The 21974-nt window shown below is 42.2% G+C and overlaps 1 protein-coding gene across 3 annotated transcripts in view; it reads left to right on the top strand.

Annotated features, from left to right (window-relative positions):
* Window positions 1-21974, top strand: part of tub (TUB bipartite transcription factor) — a 98407-nt gene that overhangs the window by 35016 nt on the left and 41417 nt on the right. Inside the window, exon 1 of one of the 3 annotated variants that reach the window (XM_021607605.3) lies at window positions 15920-16736. The exons of the other annotated variants lie outside the window; for them this stretch is intronic. Within the exon in view, the coding sequence (XP_021463280.1) occupies window positions 16699-16736 (38 nt within the window). The 5' untranslated portion in view covers window positions 15920-16698. Of the gene's footprint in view, window positions 1-15919; window positions 16737-21974 lie in introns of those variants that run through there. 3 annotated transcript variants of the gene reach the window in all.

Consider the following 21974-nt stretch of genomic DNA (forward strand, 5'->3'; position numbering starts at 1 on the left):
GGCTGCAATCCCGTTAACGGGATAATTGTCATCAACAATCGCTGAATTGCATAGCGCCACATTCAAACAATATTACTGAAAATATTTATATTCATGAAATCACAAGTGCAATATAGGAAAACACAGCTTAGCCTATTGTTAATCCACCTGTCGTGTCAGATTTTGAAAATATGCTTTACAGCGAAAGCAATCCAAGCGTTTGTGTAAGTTTATCGTTCGCTCGACAAAACATTATGTACACTTACATTCAAGTAGCTTGGTCACGAAAATCAGAAAAGCAATAAAATTAATCGCTTACCTTTGATGATCTTTCGGATGTTTTCACTCACGAGACTCCCAGTTACACAATACATTTTCCTTTTGTTCCATGAAGATTATTTTTATATCCAAAATACCTCTGTTTGTTTGGCACGTTATGTTCAGAAATCCACAGGAAAGAGTGGTCACGACAACGCAGACAAATTCCAAATAGTTTCCGTAATGTCCACAGAAACATGGTAAAGTTTTTTTTATAATCAATCCTCAGGTTGTTTTTAAAATATATAATCGATAATATATCAACCGCAACTGTATTTTTCAGTAGGAGAGGGAAAGGCAATGGCTGCCCAAACTCTGTTGCGCGAGCAAAACTCATGCGAACACCTGATGCGATGTTAGTTTCAGGCTTTTATGTTGAAAAATTAGCCAGAAAAATATGTCTGAAGACTGTTGACACCTTGAGGAAGCGATAGGAAAAGGAATCTGGTTGATATCCCTTTAAATGGAGCAAAGGTAGGCTATGGAACATGGAGTTTTCAAAATAGAGGCCACTTCCTGGTTTGATTTTCCTCAGAGTTTCGCCTGCAATATCAGTTCTGTTATACTCACAGACAATATTTTGACCATTTTGGAAACTTTAGAGTGTTTTCTATCCAATACTACTAATAATATGCATATATTAGCAACTGAGACTGAGGAGCTGGCTGTTTACTCTGGGCACCTTTTCATCCAAGCTACTCAATAATGCCCCTGCAGCCATAAGAAGTTAATGGAAGCCTCCAACATAATCCAGGTAGAATCAGGAATTCCCCAAGGCAGCTGTCTAGGCCCATTTACTCTTTTCAATCTTTACTAATGAATTGCCACTGGCTTTGAGGAAAGCCAGAGTGTCTATGTATGCGGATGACTCAACATGATACATGTCAGCTACTACAGCGACTGAAATGACTGCAACACTTAACAAAGAGTTGCATTTAGTTTCAGAGTGGGTGGCAAGCAATTAGTTAGTCCTAAATATTTCTAAAACTATTTGGGACAAATCATTCGCTAAACCCTAAACCTCAACTAAATCTTGTACTGAATAATGTGGAAATTGAGCAAGTTAAGGTGACTAAACTGCTTGGAGTTACCCTGAATTTTAAACTGTCATGGTCTAAACATATTGATACAACAGTAGCTAAGATAGGGAGAAGTATGTCTATGATAAGGCACTGCCCTACCTTCTTGACAGCACTGTCAACAAGGCAGGTCCTACAGGCCCTAGTTTTGTGACACCTGGACTACTGTTCAGTCGTGTGGTCAGGTGCTGCAAAAAAGGACTTAGGAAAATTGCAATTGGTTCCGAACAGGGCAGCACGGCTGGCCCTCGGATGTACACAGAGAGCTAATATTAATAATATGCAAGTCAATCTCTCCTGGCTCAAAGTGGAGAAGAGATTGACTTCATCACTGCTTGTATTTATGAGAGGTATTGACATGTTGAATGTACCGAGCTGTCGGTTTGATCCATAATAAATACAAATATCCCTGGAATGATCCAGGGGACCGTTGGAGTAGAGGCAGTCCATCTCCATCCTCACTGGGATGTGGGGACACTGTTTCATCCAGCCTGACATTTCCTAATCCAAATCATGTTTTATGCATCTTTCTGTTTGGCACTGAGAGATGAGGTAGGGGGGCTGTGTTGATATAGGGCGTCCAGTGTGGGTGTGCGCATTTTATATGTGTGTGTTTGTGTGGTCTGCAGGCCTAGGTTCTGACTGGTAAAACATCCTCTAATAAGAGTGAGCATCTCTCCGCTCCATGTCTCCACTCTGCCCACGCAGGCCTGCTAAACACACTGTCGTTCAGGCCTAGCCTGCTGGTTGGGCTTCCTGCTCCCATGCTGCTTAGTGGCTGAGAGAGCACAGAGGCCTTCCTGGCCGACACACTCACACCACGCGCTGCAACATGCTGATCAGTGTTAGTACAGGGAGATGTGGTTGGCTACAGTAATTGATAGATTTTCTACATGTATTCTGCAGGTGATGGGGTCGTATTGGCATTACTCTGATGATGGAGGAATATTCTTAGCTGTAGGACTCTGTTCATCTACAGTATCACCCACACATTGTGACAGTACATCTGTTATGGTCTCATGCAAAGCCCCAGTAAAAGCCTGCTCTGTGGAGTTTGGAGCTGAGAGGGGGGGGGGGGGGTTTATCAACAAAGAAGAGTGAAGTGTGAGTGCTCATTTTATCTCTTTCTCTGTATCTCTCTCTCTCTCTCTCCTGCTGTGTGTTCCTGGGGAGGACCTGGCATACAGAGGTCCAGCTGGCTTGGTACCACACTGCTGCCCTACACCTCAGCAGGCTGGCAGGCAGTGCCTTGCCATTACCGGGGATCTCCGTGACTTTCACGGGTGTCCTGTTACACTCCACTGATGCTGCAGCAGCCCTGCCATACCACACACACACACACACACACACACACACACACACACACACACACACACACACACACACCTACACCTACACCTAACTGCTCTGGGCAGGATGATCCTCATTCACCCTGGCCTGCAGTATTCCCCATAGGGGACTGGGAGAAGGGACAGTGAGACCCAAACAGGGACAGAACCTATCCTAGCCTACCGCTGGGCTGGAACCCCAAACACACAAGTCTGTTTATCCCAGGCAGCACACAGTGTGAACACTCAGGGAGGGAGATGGGGGGGAATTTGTCCAGCTGTAACAACCATGGAACACATTGCTATTTTCAGATGCATTATCCTGAAGCATTTTTTGCATATGAATAGAAGGGAGGTTGTGCATGTGAGCTGTGACACACACAACCCCAGCCTAGTTCCATCTAGGGAAGAGGGAGATAGGAAGGATGTTATTAGTGTTACCATTGCATTGATCTGTGTTGCAGAGTAAAAATAAGTCTATAAAAAGCAATAGCCATCCATCACCATTGAGTGGGATTGACTGATCAAGCTGATCCTATATTGTTGAAAAGGTTGCTTAGCTCTGACATGACCACTCCATTCAGAAATAGGTAAACAGATTTAGCTTTTCCTAGTGTGCTCATTTAGCCCATGTGGGTGAAAACACCATTGATTCTGATGAATAATGGCTCCATGAAACAGACTACAGACCACAGTATAGTACATCACTACAAAGCAGTATAGTTTGTGGCCATTGTGTAGTGGTGGGAAGCAATAATGCCAGCCTTGACATTTGGTGCACCGACTTCAAATCACATTTTATTTGTCACATGCGCCGAATACAACAGGTGTGCTTACTCACGAGCCCTGTCCCAACAATGCAGAATTAAAAAGTAAGACATTTGCAAAAAATAAAATAGGAAATAGTAACACAGTAAAATAACAAGACTATATACAAGGAGTACAGGTACTGAGTCAATGTGCAGTGGTACGAGGTAGTTGAGGTAATATGTACATGTAGGTAGAAGTAAAAGTGACTAGGCAATAAACTGTGTGTGTGTGTGTGTGTGTGTGTGTGGAGCCGGTGCAAATAAAAAAGGGGTCAATGCAAATTGTCAGGGTAGCCATTTGATTAACTGTCCAGCAGTCTTATGGCTTGGGGGTAGAAGCTGTTTAGAATCCTTTGGGCCTAGACTTGGCACTCCGGTACTCTATGTACTCCGGTACTCTATGAATAGGGTGGCTGGAGTCTTTGGCAATTTTCAGGGCCTTACTCTGTCACCGCCTGGTGTAGACGTCCTGGACGGCAGGAAGCTTGGGCCCAGTGATGTACTGGGCCTTACGCACAACCCTCTGTAGTGCCTTACGGTCGGAGGCTGTGCAGTTGCCATACCAGGCGGTGATGCAGCCAGTGGCTCTTGATGGTGCAGCTTTGTAACCTTTTGAGGATTTGAGGACCCATGCTAAAATATTTTCAGTCTCCTGAATGGGAATAGGCGTTGTGCCTTCTTCATGACTGTTTTGGTGTTTGGACTATGATAGTTTGTTGGTGATGTGGACACCAAGAAACTTGAACCTCTCGACCTGCTTCACTACAGCCCTGTCGATGAGGCTTAGCCTTCCTTTTCCTGTAGTCCACGATCATCTCCTTTGTCTTGAACACATTGAGAGAGGTTGTTGCCCTGGAACCACACTGACAGGTTTCTGACCTCCCTATTGGCTGTAAGATAAGATCACTTCAGCAGTAATAAATTCATGAACTTTTTTGAGGAAAAGATCATGATCATTAGAAAGCAAATTACGGACTCCTCTTTAAATCTGCGTATTCCTCCAAAGCTCAGTTGTCCTAAGTCTGCACAACTCTGCCAGGACCTTAACAGGCTGTCTCATTGTTGTCGGTGTTCAGGCCTACAACCGTTGTCGTCTGCAAACTTATTGATGGTGTTGGAGTCGTGCTTGGCCACACAGTTATGGGTGAAGAGGGAGTACAGGAGGAGACTAAGCACGCACCCCTGAGTAGCCCCCTTGTTGAGGATCAGCATGGCAGATGTGTTGCCTACACTTACCACCTGTGGGTGGCCTGTCAGGAAGTCCAGGATCCAGTTGCAGAGGGAGGCGTTTAGTCCCAGGGTCCTTAGCTTAGTGATGATCTTTGAGGGTACTATGGTGTTGAATGCTGAGCTGTAGTCAATGAATAGCATTCTCACATAGGTGTTCCTTTTGTCCAGGTGGGAAAGGGCAGTGTGGAGTGCAATAGAGATTGCATCATCTGTGGATCTGTTGAGGCGACATGCAGATTGGAGTGGGTCTAGGGTTTTTGGGATGATGGTGTTGATGTGAGCCTTGACCAGCCTTTCAAAGCACTTCATGGCTACAGTTTTTTTGGTTTTTGCTTGGAAGCAGGAATCAGGAGGATAGAAATATGGTCAGATTTGGCAGATGGAGCACGAGGGAGAGTTTTGTATGATTTTCTGTGCATGGAGTAAAGGTGGTCTTTTTTTCCTCTGGTTGCATATGTAACATGCTGGTAGAAATATGGTCAAATCGATTTAAGTTTCCCTGCATTAAAATCCCCGTCCACTAGGATCGCCACCTTGGATGAGCAATTTCTTGTTTGCTTATGGCCGTATACAGCTCGTTGAGTGCGGTCTTAGTGCCAGCATTGGTATGTGGTGGTAAATAGACATCTACGAAAAATATAAACTCTCTTGGTAAATAGTAGGGATGCACAATATATCTGTGAACATATCAGAATCGGACTATGTTAGCTAAAAATGCCAACATCTGTATCGGCCGATGTCTAGTTTAACGCTCAATGTGCAAAACTGATTTCAAAGCTGACGTGCATACCTATATAACGAAGGTACATGACGTAATGACGCCAAGTAAAATGTTGAGCTAAACGTGCAACACAGCACTCCTAAACTAGCCCACAATGTCTGCTGTGTGGGTCGAGCAGTTAACAAGTCAAGCAATCATTTGAAAGAGTAACAAAATTTCAACGAGACAACTCAAAGGTGAAAACCATTAAAGCCAAGATAATGGAATTCATTGCCTTTGACAAACTGTTCTCTGTCGTGGGTGATGTTGGCTTTTGTCAACCGGTCGAGCACTGGTTAACACTACCAAGTGCGCTATTTTTCCGATGTTGCCCTACCGGAGTTACACAGTAATAGCTTCACTGCTATTAGCTTCACGACATTCATACTATGGAACGCTGTTTGTGTCTTTGCGCATCAGAAAAGATACAGTAGCACTGTCAAATCTGTACAAAAATGTCAGCAAACACCGGCCACGAACGATGTGTTTACAATACTGTGTTGGTAATAAAGCATCATTTGTTCGACTGCAACTTCTGGGGTAGCTAGCTTTAGCTTGGTAGCTAGCTAGCACCAATACAACCAGCCTGAAAACAATGACCAGTAAAAACAGCAGTCATTTTCATTATTCTTAGCAATGATTTAGGAATCCTTGTGAGTAAGTATTGTTGTTCGCCTATTGAAATTGAATTTCAGTTCATGAAAATAAATAGCTAGCCAGCTACTTAACCCTGTTGCCCAAAGCTAATGTTATAAGCAGCCAGCTAGCTTCATCTGGCTAGACCGGTTGTGTTGTGAAGCTAGCCACTAAGGATTAGGCACAATAGTGGTATTTGCGGTTTGTCTTCAAAATAAAAGTATGTATTTGATAGTGATGCAAATTAATACAAATAGTAGAATAATGCCATACTTTTATTTTGAAGGCTAACCGCAAAGTCCACCACTATTGTGGCTTATCCTTATTGTGGCTAGCTTCACATAGATGGGTCCGACCACCATTAATCAAATAAGAACTGTCTTATAAATTAGGGTTATTTTAGATGATGACACCGAGCAGATACTGAAACAGATTATGTCGTTTTGCTATGTTTTTGGGGAAGAACATTGTTTGCATCCATGAGCTAGCAAGCTTTTTTTATGACCAGCACTGTAGGTGCGCAAGGCAACTTTACCTGCATCATAGCATACGTATCGATTAATCGCTGTGACATATGAAATACGAGTGATAGTGTAATCAATGTGTAATAACTACAAAAAAATTCATGAACGCGTTAAATGATTGTGACGTGCAGTCATATTCAGGTCCTGATTGGTCAACAAGCTTATTTGACACGGCAAATAGTATCTTTTTTGACACGCAAAGACACAAACGGCGCTCCATAGAAATCCTGGTTGAGAATAAAACGACTGAAGAAATGAACAACGAAACAGCACAGCAAGTGAAAGAAATAGGTTTTGATTATGTTTTACTGGTAATGGGGACATATGTAAATGACAACAAAATAACTTTTTGGTCAGAGTGGTGTGTGTGTAACCTTTTTATTTAACTCGCAAGTCAGGGAACAACAAATTCTTATTTACAATGACAATCTACCCTGGCCAAACCCAGACGACACTGGGCCAATTGTGCTCTGCACTATGGGACTCCCAATCACAGCCGGATGTGATACAGCCTGGATTTGAACCAGGGATTGTAGTGATGCCTCTTTCACTGAGATGCAGTGCATTAGACCGCTGCGTCCATGTGTGTGTGTGTGTTAACTATTTAACTGTACTAGAATGCTTAAAATGCACCTAAAATTTAAAATTTCGGTGATCTGTATGTTTTTTTTGGGGGGGGGGGGGGGGGGTCAATGAAAATATTGGATATCGGTATCGGACAAAAATGTCATATCGGTGCATCACTACTTTCAACACTATAGTCCCCTCCAAGCTCATGACCGAACTGGGCACCCTGGGACTGAACCCTTCCCTCTGCAACTGGACATCCTGATGAGCCGGCCCCAGGTGGTGAGGGTAGGCAACAACACCTCCGCCACGCTGACCCTCAACACAGGGGCCTCACAGGGGTGTGTGCTTAGTCCCTTCTTAAATCACTCACCTCAGGGGTGTGAGCTTTGTACTCCCTGTTCATCCATGACTGTGCGGTCCTCAAAAAGTTCTACAACTGCACCATCGACAGCATAGTGACTGGCTGCAACACTGCTTGGTATGACAAATGCACCACCCTCGACCACAAGGCGCTACAGAAGGTGGTGCTGACAGCCCAGTGCATCACTTGGGCCGAGCTCCCTGCCATCCAGGACTTCTATATCGGGCGATGTCAGAGGAATGCCCGAAAAAGACTGCAGCCACTCACGCCATGGACTGTTCACGCTACTACCGTCCGGCAAATGGTATCAGAGCATCGGCTCTCGGATCAACAGGCTCCGAGAGAGCTTCTACCCCCAAGCCATGACTGCTAAATAGTCAATCAATGGCACCCGAACTGCACTGACTCCATCTTGTACTGACCCTGCGCACTCACTAGACTATATGTACACACACACACACTCACTCACACACACTACATTGACACTCCAACACAAAACCCACAGTCACATACACTTCATACGCACACACAACACAAACACACATACAGTGGGGCAAAAAAGTATTTAGTCAGCCACCAATTGTGCAAGTTCTCCCACTTAAAAAGATGAGAGAGGCCTGTAATTTTCATCATAGGTACACTTCAACTATGACACACAAAATTTGAGAAAAAAAATCCAGAAAATCACATTGTAGGATTTTTAATGAAATGATTTGCAAATTATGGTGGAAAATAAGTATTTGGTCACCTACAAACAAGCATAATTTCTGGCTCTCACAGACCTGTAACTTCTTCTTTAAGAGGCTCCTCTGTCCTCCACTCGTTACCTGTATTAATGGCACCTGTTTGAACTTGTTATCAGTATAAAAGACACCTGTCCACAACCTCAAACAGTCACACTACAAACTCCACTATGGCCAAGACCAAAGAGCTGTCAAAGGACACCAGAAACAGAATTGTAGACCTGCACCAGGCTGGGAAGACTGAATCTGCAATAGGTAAGCAGCTTGGTTTGAAGAAATCAACTGTGGGAGCAAATATTAGGAAATGGAAGACATACAAGACCACTGATAATCTCCCTCGATCTGGGGCTCCACGCAAGATCTCACCCCGTGGGGTCAAAATGATCACAAGAATGGTGAGCAAAAATCCCAGAACCACACGGGGGGACCTAGTGAATGACCTGCAGAGAGCTGGGACCAAAGTAACACAGCCTACCATCAGTAACACACTACGCCGCCAGGGACTCAAATACTGCAGTGCCAGAAGTGTCCCCCTGCTTAAGCCAATACATGTCCAGGCCCGTCTGAAGTTTGCTAGAGAGCATTTGGATGATCCAGAAGAAGATTGGGAGAATGTCATATGGTCAGATGAAACCAAAATATAACTTTTTGGTAAAAACTCAACTCGTCGTGTTTGGAGGACAAAGCATGCTGAGAGTTGCATCCAAAGAACACCATACCTACTGTGAAGCATCGGGTGGAAACATCATGCTTTGGGGCTGTTTTTCTGCAAAGGGACCAGGACGACTGATCTGTGTAAAGGAAAGAATGAATGGGGCCATGTATCGTGAGATTTTGAGTGAAAACCTCCTTCCATCAGCAAGGGCATTGAAGATGAAACTTGGCTGGGTCTTTCAGCATGACAATGATCCCAAACACACCGCCCGGGCAACGAAGGAGTGGCTTCGTAAGAAGCATTTCAAGGTCCTGGAATGGCCTAGCCAGTCTCCAGATCTCAACCCCATAGAAAACCTTTGGAAGGAGTTGAAAGTCCTTGTTGCCCAGCAACAGCCCCAAAACATCACTGCTCTAGAGGAGATCTGCATGGAGGAATGGGCCAAAATACCAGCAACCGTGTGGGAAAACCTTGTGAAGACTTACAGAACACGTTTGACTTCTGTCATTGCCAACAAAGGGTATATAAAAAGTATTGAGATAAACTTTTGTTATTGACCAAATACTTATTTTCCACCATAATTTGCAAATAAATTCATTAAAAATCCTACTATGTGATTTTTTGGATTTTTTTCTTCTCATTTTGTCTGTCATAGTTGAAGTGTACCTATGATGAAAATTACAGGCCTCTCTCATCTTTTTAAGTGGGAGAACTTGCACAATTGGTGGCTGACTAAATACTTTTTTGCCCCACTGTACATTGTTTTTATCAAAATTGCTCAAGCTCAGTAAATTTGGTTGGAAATTGATGGACAGCAAAATATTCATCCCTGACAAGAGTGGCCAAACGGTGTTTAGTATGCCCAGTAGCTCTGCAAGCGCGGAGAGGATATTCTCCATTGCTGGCCTGATCTCCAGGCACCATCACATGAGCCTGAAGCCACAGACTTTGTCCAAACTCGTTTCCAAAAATTATTTCAAAGGCACTGTAGACTGAGCCTAATAAGTCATTTTTTGTTAAATTTGTATTTATTTCTAAGTACTGTAAGTCTCACAGCCTATATGCGCAATTTATAGACTACAATGATTTAATACAATGATATGTTGTTTAAATGCTGAGCGCTTAACATCCCTGACTCCCTACTAGCCTTGTGTGTCGCACTCGCAAATGCTTCACAATGTATTACTTTGTAGGCTATAATTGAAATAATATAGCCAAAATAATTAATTTTCTTAGGCTCTCTGTATGGCTCCTGACCTACTTAGTGTTTATATGCTGTTTCATTTGACTTTCGCCTCTTTGAAATGATGAGTGCTTCTTTACATTCACCTATTCATGTTTATTAAAATACTGATCATTCAGATCATATGGTTTGGTTTCTATACTTCAAAACCAAATGGTAGGTCCAGGTAGTCACAACAATGGATGTGTGTTGGTTAAATTGTGAGTGCGGAGTGGTTTTTAGTGGAGCGGTTGGAAAGGAGGTGGAGTGCTGGAGCTGAAGCAGAGCTCCATGAACAATGCTCAACTCTGCTCACATATTCTGCTCTGCACACACACACACGTTTTCGCTAGCTAGCTAGTTACCCAACATTTGCTTTGGTCCAACATAAACCAACTCGGAAGTTCAAAGACATTCAAAGTTCCTTCATAGAAGCCACTCCTCTGTTGGTATAATTATGTGGGCCAAATTCAAATAATACATGTCATAACATGATTAACAGCTTTTTCCATCCTCTCTCCTCCCCCTCAAAATGTCAGTTGCATCTCGCACTCTACACTTTGACACTGTGTTTTGTCTTTCATTATGGTTAAACCACGCTGTTACTGAAAAATACATTTTGCTGTTAGCGAATTTCCTACACAGATTAAATCACTAGCCCGCTCCATAGCAAGCTGCTTTACCCACACTGATTGGTGAAGTAATTTAATGTTGAGCTAAATGTATATATTTTTTATTATGATTTCAGAGGTTTAAAAAGGAACAGAAGAGAACGACATAAATCTGTACTTTATTTGGTTCGATTCGGTTCAGAGCTTTATTTTGCTGGTCGGAACAGTGGAGCGGAACAACAACAAATAATGGTTCTGTTCAGAATGAAATGATTGGACAATAATTTTGGTTCCAACCCCTGCCAGTAACAAACATACCCATAACATGATGCTGTTGACAAAAAATACATACCCATAACATGATGCTGTTGACAAAAAATACATACCCATAACATGATGCTGTTGACAAAAAATACATACCCATAACATGATGCTGTTGACAAAAAATACATACCCATAACATGATGCTGTTACCAAAATCTGTGATGTGTTGTATTGGATTTGACCAAAACAGGAAGTTTTTAATTTATGACAAAAAAAAGTTAGACGTGCCATACTGTAGTCTTCTGAGTACTTAACCCTGGGATAGTTCGTTTTTTTCAAGGGTGCAATTACAGACATTTTCATGCCAAAGACACACCAGAATGGCTTGCCAAAGGGTGTTGTGTTTCTGAATGGTTCAGTCACAGTCCTGACCTTAAATCTGCTTGAAAATCAGACTAGGTTTGAATATTGCTGTACATCGATGATTCCCAATCAAATGTACTGAGCTTGAGCAATTTTGACAAAAACAATGGATATTTCTTGCTCTAAAAGTTTTGCAATGTTGGTAGAATTTTATTCAAAGTTATTCACAGCTGTAATGACGGTTCTAATTCTATGACCTGTATATAGGGCTGTTTTTAGTTCTAAAGTAATCCCTGGACCCATTAAAGGATCTTGTCCTGGCTGGTTGGTGCTGGGCAGAACTTTTTATTTTATTTATTTTACCTTTATTTAACCAGGTAGGCAAGTTGAGAACAAGTTCTCATTTACAATTGCGACCTGGCCAAGATAAAGCAAAGCAGTTCGACAGATACAACAACACAGAGTTACACATGGAGTAAAACAAACATACAGTCAATAATAAAGTATAAACAAGTCTATATACAATGTGAGCAAATGAGGTGAGAAGGGAGGTAAAGGCAAAAAAGGCCTTGGTGGCAAGGTAAATACAATATAGCAAGTAAAACACTGGAATGGTAGTTTTGCAATGGAAGAATGTGCAAAGTAGAAATAAAAATAATGGGGTGCAAAGGAGCAAAATAAATAAATAAATTAAATACAGTTGGGAAAGAGGTAGTTGATAGGGCTAAATTATAGGTGGGCTATGTACAGGTGCAGTAATCTGTGAGCTGCTCTGACAGTTGGTGCTTAAAGCTAGTGAGGGAGATAAGTGTTTCCAGTTTCAGAGATTTTTGTAGTTCGTTCCAGTCATTGGCAGCAGAGAACTGGAAAGAGAGGCGGCCAAAGAAAGAATTGGTTTTGGGGGTGACTAGAGAGATATACCTGCTGGAGCGTGTGCTACAGGTGGGAGATGCTATGGTGACCAGCGAGCTGAGATAAGGGGGGACTTTACCTAGCAGGGTCTTGTAGATGACATGGAGCCAGTGGGTTTGGCGACGAGTATGAAGCGAGGGCCAGCCAACGAGAGCGTACAGGTCGCAATGGTGGGTAGTATATGGGGCTTTGGTGACAAAACGGATTGCACTGTGATAGACTGCATCCAATTTGTTGAGTAGGGTATTGGAGGCTATTTTGTAAATTACATCGCCAAAGTCGAGGATTGGTAGGATGGTCAGTTTTACAAGGGTATGTTTGGCAGCATGAGTGAAGGATGCTTTGTTGCGAAATAGGAAGCCAATTCTAGATTTAACTTTGGATTGGAGATGTTTGATATGGGTCTGGAAGGAGAGTTTACAGTCTAACCAGACACCTAAGTATTTGTAGTTGTCCACGTATTCTAAGTCAGAGCCGTCCAGAGTAGTGATGTTGGACAGGCGGGTAGGTGCAGGTAGCGATCGGTTAAAGAGCATGCATTTAGTTTTACTTGTATTTAAGAGCAATTGGAGGCCACAGAAGGAGAGTTGTATGGCATTGAAGCTTGCCTGGAGGGTTGTTAACACAGTGTCCAAAGAAGGGCCGGAAGTATACAGAATGGTGTCGTCTGCATAGAGGTGGATCAGAGACTCACCAGCAGCAAGAGCGACCTCATTGATGTATACAGAGAAGAGAGAACTAAACAATCAATTGATACCTGATTGAGACAGAAATCCAGGGATTTAATTTAAAGCAAACGGTGGCGGGTCGACAGTTCTAGTTGGAATATGTAATGTAATCAGTGGGATTTTAAGAGGCGCTGTCTTCAGAAACATAATGCTATTGTGTTTTCCAGGTGTGAAGAGGTATTATCAACAAGCTTTGTGTCTAATTCCTTCAGAGTACTGTAATACTTGTCTCTCTTAGCAAGATTAATTAGTTAGATTTTGAAATGTCTTATGTCTTCAATCAGTTGGATAAGCAGGTTGATCACATGCTGTTTTCCAATTACACAACAAAACAAACACACACACGCGTGTGCGCACACACACAGACACATTGACAATGGTAAAAGTGGTTCATCAGAGAGCGTGCATGGCATGTCCTGCATGCCTGATCAGACTGATGTATTATTAACAGTGTGGCTCCTCTGCTCCAGAACTAAGCTCTGCAGCTGTGCATCACACTGACTGTCTGACTGGAACAGATATTTGAAGAGACCATGCATGTTTTACCCATTTTCAAAGGGAATCACATCTACAAGGGTCCAGGGCACAGGACCATTATCACAATCACTGATCCTGCCATCCTCCAGTTTCCACAATGCCTCTGGACAAGCCTCTCACAAAGGTCTGTTTTGGAACAATCTAATTGCTATGGGTAGTTTATAGTGTTAGTCCTTTAATGATATAACCATGATATGAGACAGTGCCTGAAACTTTTTCATTGAATTGATTCTGTCCAGGGCTTGTTAGATACTGTATATACTGCAGTATATTACATTTCAGTCCTTGGAAAGTGTATGTGTGGGTAAACAAGAAGGGAGGGAGTCTGGTAGCAGGGGCACAGTGAGAATTATGATGATGATGTGATGGCTTGCAGGGATGGAGGGTGATCAGGGAGGGAGGGCGATCAGGGAGGGAGGGAGGGTGATCAGGGAGGGAGGGCAATCAGAGAGGGAGGGAGAGACCAGGTAGGGAGTCTGGTACAGGAGGCACAGTGAGGATGATGATGGAACTAAAGGGGCCCCCTGCTGTCTGTCATCTACGTGACCAGATCAGCCCCAACTTCAAAGGGCTCTCACTCTGGCATCAAATATTTACCAGCCTGCTGTGCTTACACCTGCTCTGAGAAGACGAGAGGGGAGTAACTCGTCTGTCTGTGCTCTCAGACATCACACACTAATAAAGTACAGCACTCACTCTGGTGGACTGATGTTAGTAATGTCAAGGCTTACCATGACAGTCCCACTTTACTGTCATGCATTTAGAAATGTGTTCACAGTGTTTTATCACTCTGCTGCAGATTGCTTAGCCTATGTTTAGTGTTGAAGTACAGTCCAGTGGTGCAGACAGACTATTATGGCTGAGCTTGATGATGGTAATGATGATAACTGTGAGGATAGTGAGGAAGCTGTAGCTTATTTTCAACAAGCCAATATGTCAGAGGCACCTTTTTATTAGCGCTGTTGCCTAGCGAAAGTTGTCATATGGAGCAGCCCAGCACTCAGAAGATCAGAGTATGTGGATCTCATGCTATACAGTACGGAAGGGACAGAACATGTACTTACTTAGTATCCCTGCACATTATAAATATGGTTCTGGGACTGACCCTGTATACAGCATAGTATGCTTGCTTACTTTATCGTGTTCTTCTTGTTTTTGTATCTCGTGTTTTTTTTGTTCTACCTTGTTATTTTTAATATTACACTGTTGTTGATTACTGCATTGTTGGGGTTAGAGCTGCAAGAAAGGCATTTCACTGACGATATGCTGGTCCTAACTCCCCCAGGGCCCAGGCTTTCTCTGGATCGGCTTATTTCACTGAATTTATTGTACTATGACTGTTATTTACCTTCATTTTATATTTGTTGCTGAAGCCTGGATGTGTTGCCAGTCAGTTCTGTTTCCCAATATACCAGCGTACCAATGAGCAGTAACCTACAGATCAGTGATGCCTGTCGTTGAGGCATACCGTAAATAATTGAGAGAGAATACTGAAGCGCCCTCAATACTGCCTCTGACGTGTTAATCTGTCACATGACTCCAGTGACATTTTGACTAGCATTGTGTGCTATCGTGAATAATATGCAGTGAAAAAGAAAGCAGATGACAGTATATCATGCCATAATTTATGTGCACGGTATCTGTATGAAAAGAACAGTCTCATCTGCACCGCTCTGACCTTGTTGGGGAAATACATGCATGTTTTCCCAAGCATCACACATGCCTCAGCATAGCACGTCCCTAAGATGATGTGTGTGTGCTGAGTGGATCAGCAAAATATCTGTCAGCTGTGCTGAATATCCGAAACAATGGCCAGGTTCACTGAATGTACACTAAATCAAAGTGACAATGTGACCGTGATAGAGATGAGCAGGAAAGAGCACAACATCCCCGTGAGGAAATGCAGTTAAAACCTGGGGATGTTGTGGTGAAAATACAGTATACGGAAGGGCATTTTGTAACCATATAAAACCGGATATTCACCTGGTCAGTGTCATGGAAATGGCAGGTGTTCTACACTCAGTATAGGTTTGACAGAGAGAGCAGGCTGGTGGACCAGATTAATAGTTTATATATTCTATTTTGAAATTAAATGTTTATTAAACACATCTGATTTCCATTTTTTTCAAATACATTTTTCAGATTGCTGATTAAGCCAACATGGAATTGCATCAATAAGCAGTTTTAAGGGAAATCTATTTGATTGATTTATTGTTTAGTAGTAACCAACAGAACACACCAGGGGTGGGGGCCAGCAGAGGTGTGTGTGTGTGTGTGTGTGAGAGAGAGAGAGACTGAGGCAGTCATTATCCCAGACAGACCGTGTGTCTTTGTTCGGAGCATGTTAAATGACTACTACAACTACTCTGTACAATCATATGTTAATGACATTCACTCTCAGAGAATGAATAAATCATGTCTCAGAAAACACATCTGAGTCCATGCTTTAGCAGCTAGGTGTGTGTGTGGGGGGTGGGGGGACCGGACTGGAACACTACGGCTGAAGCATTAAAGCAGCAAGACAAAAGAGAATCTCTGGTACCTGTTTCCTCTGCCTTGCGACTTGGTGCTCGATCCCACTCTAACTGATGCTCACGGAGAGATAGTAAGAGAGTGAGTGCGAGGGATAGAGAGAGCGATAGAGAGGTGGAGGAGAGAAGTGAGAGAGCACTGAGAGCGGGAGTGAGAGCAGAGCAGGGTGTGAGCGAGAGAGCACGAGAACCAGAGAGAACGCGCACATGAAGGAGAGGAGACTGAGAGAAGGGGGTTGTTTTATGTGTGCTGCTCGTGTGCATGACTGAGGAGCCTTCCTGCCTGGATCGTTAGTCATCTCCAGCCCCAGAGCTGGGCTCTGTGCTCCATAGGCTGTACTGACTGAGGAACACAGGGACAGACAGACACAGGCTGGTGGACTTGAGAGGGCTGTGCAGAGGATGTGCTGGCTGCGTGGGCTCTGTCGCCGTGATCGCTGTCGCCAGACCCCTCAGCTGCCTCTGCCTCACTCGGCTGCTATTGCAGGCCCCCCCTTAGCCCAGCACTCGGAGGACATCAGCAGTCAGTGGTAGAGAGATGAGCTCCAAGCACTCTTCCGACTGGATCCCTTACAGGTACAGTACAGTCCTCTGGGTGCTAGTCAAGACTCCAAAGACCACAAGAGAAGGGAGTGTGTGGATGTTTGTGTGTACAAGTGTGAATAGCTATGCATGTTCCAGCACTATTAAGGATAGACAGAATAAAGGATAACACTTGGGTGCGTGTTTGGAAGTTTAGATTGTTGACATCGATTGACCCTTCGCTAAGACCCGCCTCAGAATTTTGGGCAAGCAATCGTAGTGCTCCAATGGATAGCAACTCTCATTGAGTTTGACACCTCAGTCAAGCTCATAGGAAAAATAGTTTTCTTTCAGATATAAATTGTTTAAATGGTTAAATAATTTAACTCTGCACCAGGGATAGTACTAGCTACTGTGATACCTGAAATGCAGAGCCTCTTGATGGAGTATTTTTCGAATCTGAAATTATTTGTTTACTTGCTCAGCTGGTTAGTTAACCGTCTCATTGACCACAAAATAGTTAATGTGACTATTTCATCGAATGATTAAAGTTTCTAATTGCGTGATTAACTGAATCAAGCAATTATTAACTCATTAACCTGGGGCACCATGGGAAAACAACTAGTTTTTATTGAGTTTCTATTTCTCAAATTAACTCAAAGAATATCAGAATATCGATTTTACAACAGCCGCTAATTAACCAGTTACCTCTACAATCTCGTTCTGAACGTCGTATAGCCCGTGAATCTGCCATTATAACAGGTAACGAGTGGAGGACAGAGCAGCCTCTTAAATAAGTTGTTACAGGTCTGTGAGAGCCAGAAATCTTGCTTGTTTGTAGGTGACCAAATACTTATTTTCCACCATAATTTGCAAATAAATTCATAAAAAATCTTACAATGTGATTTTCTGGATTTTTAGTTGAAGTGTACCTATGATGAAAATTACAGGCCTCTCATCTTTTTAAGTGGGAGAACTTGCAGAAATGGTGGCTGACTAAATACTTTTTTGCCCCACTGTATGCACGCTCAAGTTCTGTTTTTTTGTCACATTTGTTGTTTGTTTCACAAGAAAAAAGATTGTGCATCTTCAATGTGTTAGGCATGTTGTGTAAATCAAGTGATACCAACCCCCCAAAATCTATTTTATTTCCAGGTAGTAAGGCAACAAAATAGGAAAAATGCCAATGGGGTTGAATACTTTCACAAGGCACTGTGTGTACATGAAGGCAGGGTAAAGTGACTAGGCATCAGGATAGATAATAAGAATACAATAAAGAACTGTGTTGCAGCAGCAAATTATGATTCTAAATGTAGAGTGTGTTTGAATCAGTGAAGGCTGCTGAGGGGGGGATGGCTCTCCTACTGTAATAGAGTGCATGGAATGGTATAAAACACATGCTTTTCCATTCACTACATTACACCCCATTCCTGCCATTATTATGAGCCATCCTTCCCTCAGCAGCCTCCACTGGTATGTATGTATGTATGTACAGGTGAAGTCAGAAGTTTACATACACCTTAGCCAAATACATTTAAACTCAGTTTTTCACAATTCCTGGCATTTAATCCAAGTAAAAATTCCCTGTCTTAGGTCACTTAGGATCACCACTTTATTTTGAGAATGTGAAATGTCAGAACAATAGTAGAGAGAAGGATTTATTTCAGCTTTTATTTCTTTCATCGCATTCCTAGTGGGTCAGCAGTTTACATACACTCAATTAGTATTTGGTAGCAATGCCTCAAACAATTTAAACGTTTTGGGTAGCCTTCCACCATAAGTTGGGTTAATTTTGGCCCATTCCTCCTGTCAGAGCTGGTGTAACTGAGTCAGGTTTGTAAGGCCTCCTTGCTCGCACAAGCTTATTCAGTTCTGCCCACAAATGTTTGATTGGTTTGAGGTCGGGGCTTTGATGGCCACTCAAATACCTTGACTTTTTTGCCACAACGTTGGAAGTATGCTTGGAGTTATTTTCCATTTTGAATACCATTTATGACCAAGCTTTATCTTCCTGACTGGTGTCTTGACTTTTCCATCCTCATGATGCCATCTACTTTGTGAAGTGCACCAGTCCCTCCTGCAGCAAAGCATCCCCACAACATGATGCTGCCACCACCATGCTTCACGGTTGGGATGGTGTTCTTCGGCTTGCAAGTCTCCCCCTTTTCCTCCAAAGATAATGATGGTCATTATGGCCAAAAAAGTTATATTTTTGTTTCATCAGACCAGAGGACATTTCTTCAAAAAGTACAATCTTTGTCCCCATATGCAGTTGCAAACCGTAGTCTGGCTTTTTTATGGCAGTTTTGGAGCAGTGGCTTCTTCCTTGCTGAGCGGCCTTTCAGGTTATGTCGACATAGGACTCATTTTACTGTGGATATAGATACTTTTGTACCTGTTTCCTCCAGCATCTTCAAATGCTGTTGTTCTGGGATTGATTTGAACTTTTTGCACCAAAGCACGTTCATCTCTAGGAGACAGAATTCTTCTCCTTCCTGAGTGGTATGACGGCTGCGTGGTCCCGTGGTGTTTATACTTGCGTACTATTGTTTGTACAGATGAACGTGGTACCTTCAGGCATTTGGAAATTGCTCCCAATGATGAACCAGACTTGTGGAGGTCTACAATTTATTTTCTGAGGTCTTGGCTGATTCCTTTAGATTTTCCCATGATGTCAAGCAAAGAGGCACTGAGTTTGAAGGTATGCCTTTAAATACATCCACAGGTACACCTCCAATTGACTCAAATAATTTCAATTAGCCTATCAGAGGCCTCTAAAGCCATGACATAATTTTCAGGAATTTTCCAAGCTGTTTAAAGGCACAGTCAACTTAGTGTTTGTAAACTTCTGACCCACTGGAATTGTGAAACAGTGAATTGTAAGTGAAATAATCTGTCTGTAAACAATTGCTGGAAAAATTACTTGTGTCATGCACAAAGTAGATGTCCTAACCGACTTGCTAAAACTATAGTTGGTTAACAAGAAATTTGTGGAGTGGTTAAAAAAGACAAGTTATAATGAATTTAAACAAAGTGTATGTAAACTTCTGACTGCAACTGTATTGATGTATGTATGTATGTATGTATGTATGTATGTGTGGGGGGCGCACGCGATTTCCTTACCCAAATGTGACTACTTGGTCATTTCTAAGGTCATAAAAACCCTTATGAATATGTTTTAGTTTGTTTACCAAAGTAATTGATTACTTTCTGCAAGTTATTCACCTCTAAAACAATTAAGTTAGCGACAACACTAGATGCCCAGATCCGCTATCTAGTTCAAGAACTAGCTTGTCTAACTTCCAGAACCAAAGGAAAAGAAATGGAGAAAACATCAGTTGGACAATTAACAGCAAACGATAGTATGGTTTCAGGTACTCCTCTTCAGAATTAAAAAAATCAGACTATCTTTGGAGAAGTGAAAACCCTCAAAAGCGACATGAAGAAAGTGGAAGTTATCTGCCAGGAAAATTAAAAGAAAGTGGCTGAATTCGAGCAAAAGGTGAATGAGGCAGAGAGATACCAGCGCAGGTGGAACCTGAGGCTCCATAGAATACCAGAGCAGGCGGGTGAGGACATCAAATGCAGAGTTGTTGACATCTGTGGAGCTGTCATTCCCGAATCAAGACAAGTGACAGAGGACAACCATCATCCGGTTCACCAACAGATCTACACGGGATCATCTCTGGAGGCGAGCGAAGAATTGTGAGTTCCTCATTGAGCAAAAATTGAGGTTCACGGAGGATCTGACCTCAGTGGACAAAGTGACACGAGAGAAACTGTGGCCGATGGTGGCTGCAGCTCGAAAGGCAGAGAACGTCATTTTTTTGTTTGTGCAAGTGTGTGATCATCGAATGGAAAGAAATGCGGACAAATCTGAACATTTGAGAGAGAGCCAGAGTCTATTTCGGACAGAACTGGTAGGCCTAAAAACTGCCTAATTTCCAGGTGAAAAGCTGCCTTTTATTATAAAAAATGTACACAAACATTTGAATGAGAAAAGGCTGACTTGAGGACTGGTAAACTAAACATTAACTATGGGCGAGTAACTGCTTATTGTAAAGTCTACACAATGTCTCCCCCTTGTGGGAGTAAGAATACTTTGGTAACTTTATGACCAGTATTTGTTTGTTATTTGTTGGAGAGGTTAATAATGGGATGGAAATCCTTTTGAGTTACATATCAGTAGGAAAAGCTTATATTAGCATAACAAGGTTATTGGTTGAAGTTTGTTCAAATAATGTTAGGGGTATTCGTAATTTACTCAAATGTCTATTTTCCTGTATTGCAAACGGTTCTTTCTTCCGATTTAGCTTTTTGACAAATCAATGGGATAACAATATCTGGTTATTATATGGCAACAACCACTCTGTAGCTGTAGCAGTTTTAAGAGGTGCATCAGTAGTGAGACTCATCACTCTGGACGCTGGTTAATTTTAACACTGAATTTCAACAGTGAAATATTTTTTATTAGGGAATATTTATGCATCCAACAACAACAAAAAACAAAAGGATATTATTTCAAGAATTTGAAGACATTAATAATATAGGTGTATTTCAGAATATCAAAATTATCTTAGGTGGACATTTTAATTCTGTATCTAATGTGATGATTGACAGATAACAGATGCTAACAGATCCAGCATTGTTAATCCTGAGTTAAATAATCTATGTCTTGGTCTTGGATTAGTCGATATTTGGAGATCGAAATATCCTGATAAAAAGGACTTCATTTGAAGTAACAAGGACATGTCCAGACAGTCAAGAATTGGTTGATTCTGGTTGGTTTCTAATTCATTAGATAATACTGTAGTCAAGGTATCCATTGAACCATCAATTCGCACTGATCATTGTAATATTTGTGTTGTGGAGAAATGACCAGGCAGGAGACGGGAGTACAGTTAGTTTTCGTTTAGTCAAAACCCCTCGTGCTCTACAGTTCCCGGCACCCCAGTGCGCATGTGCATTTCCTATTAGGTGTAGTAACGTAACACTGCCCTAATGCATTACTGCTTAGTAACAGCACAGTAACTAATATAAACAGATGTAGATCCCAGATACTACAATCATAAAGTTATATTCTTATCTTTAAATGTTAATGGATCTGAAGTTAACCGAATCTGAGTTATTGGAAACTCAGTAGTAGACTGTTGGACGTTGATAGTTTCAAGACGGATGCCAAAGATGTTATACAAGAAAATTGGAGGAAACCCCAACTATTTAAGTCTTATGGAAAATATTGTGAATGAATGAAGTATGAAATAAAACTAACATCCAGGAAGAGAGGTAAAG

Source organism: Oncorhynchus mykiss, chromosome 6, assembly GCF_057628025.1.
Source record: "Oncorhynchus mykiss isolate SJ-2025 chromosome 6, ASM5762802v1, whole genome shotgun sequence".
In the NCBI taxonomy this organism is placed as follows: Eukaryota; Metazoa; Chordata; class Actinopteri; order Salmoniformes; family Salmonidae; genus Oncorhynchus; species Oncorhynchus mykiss.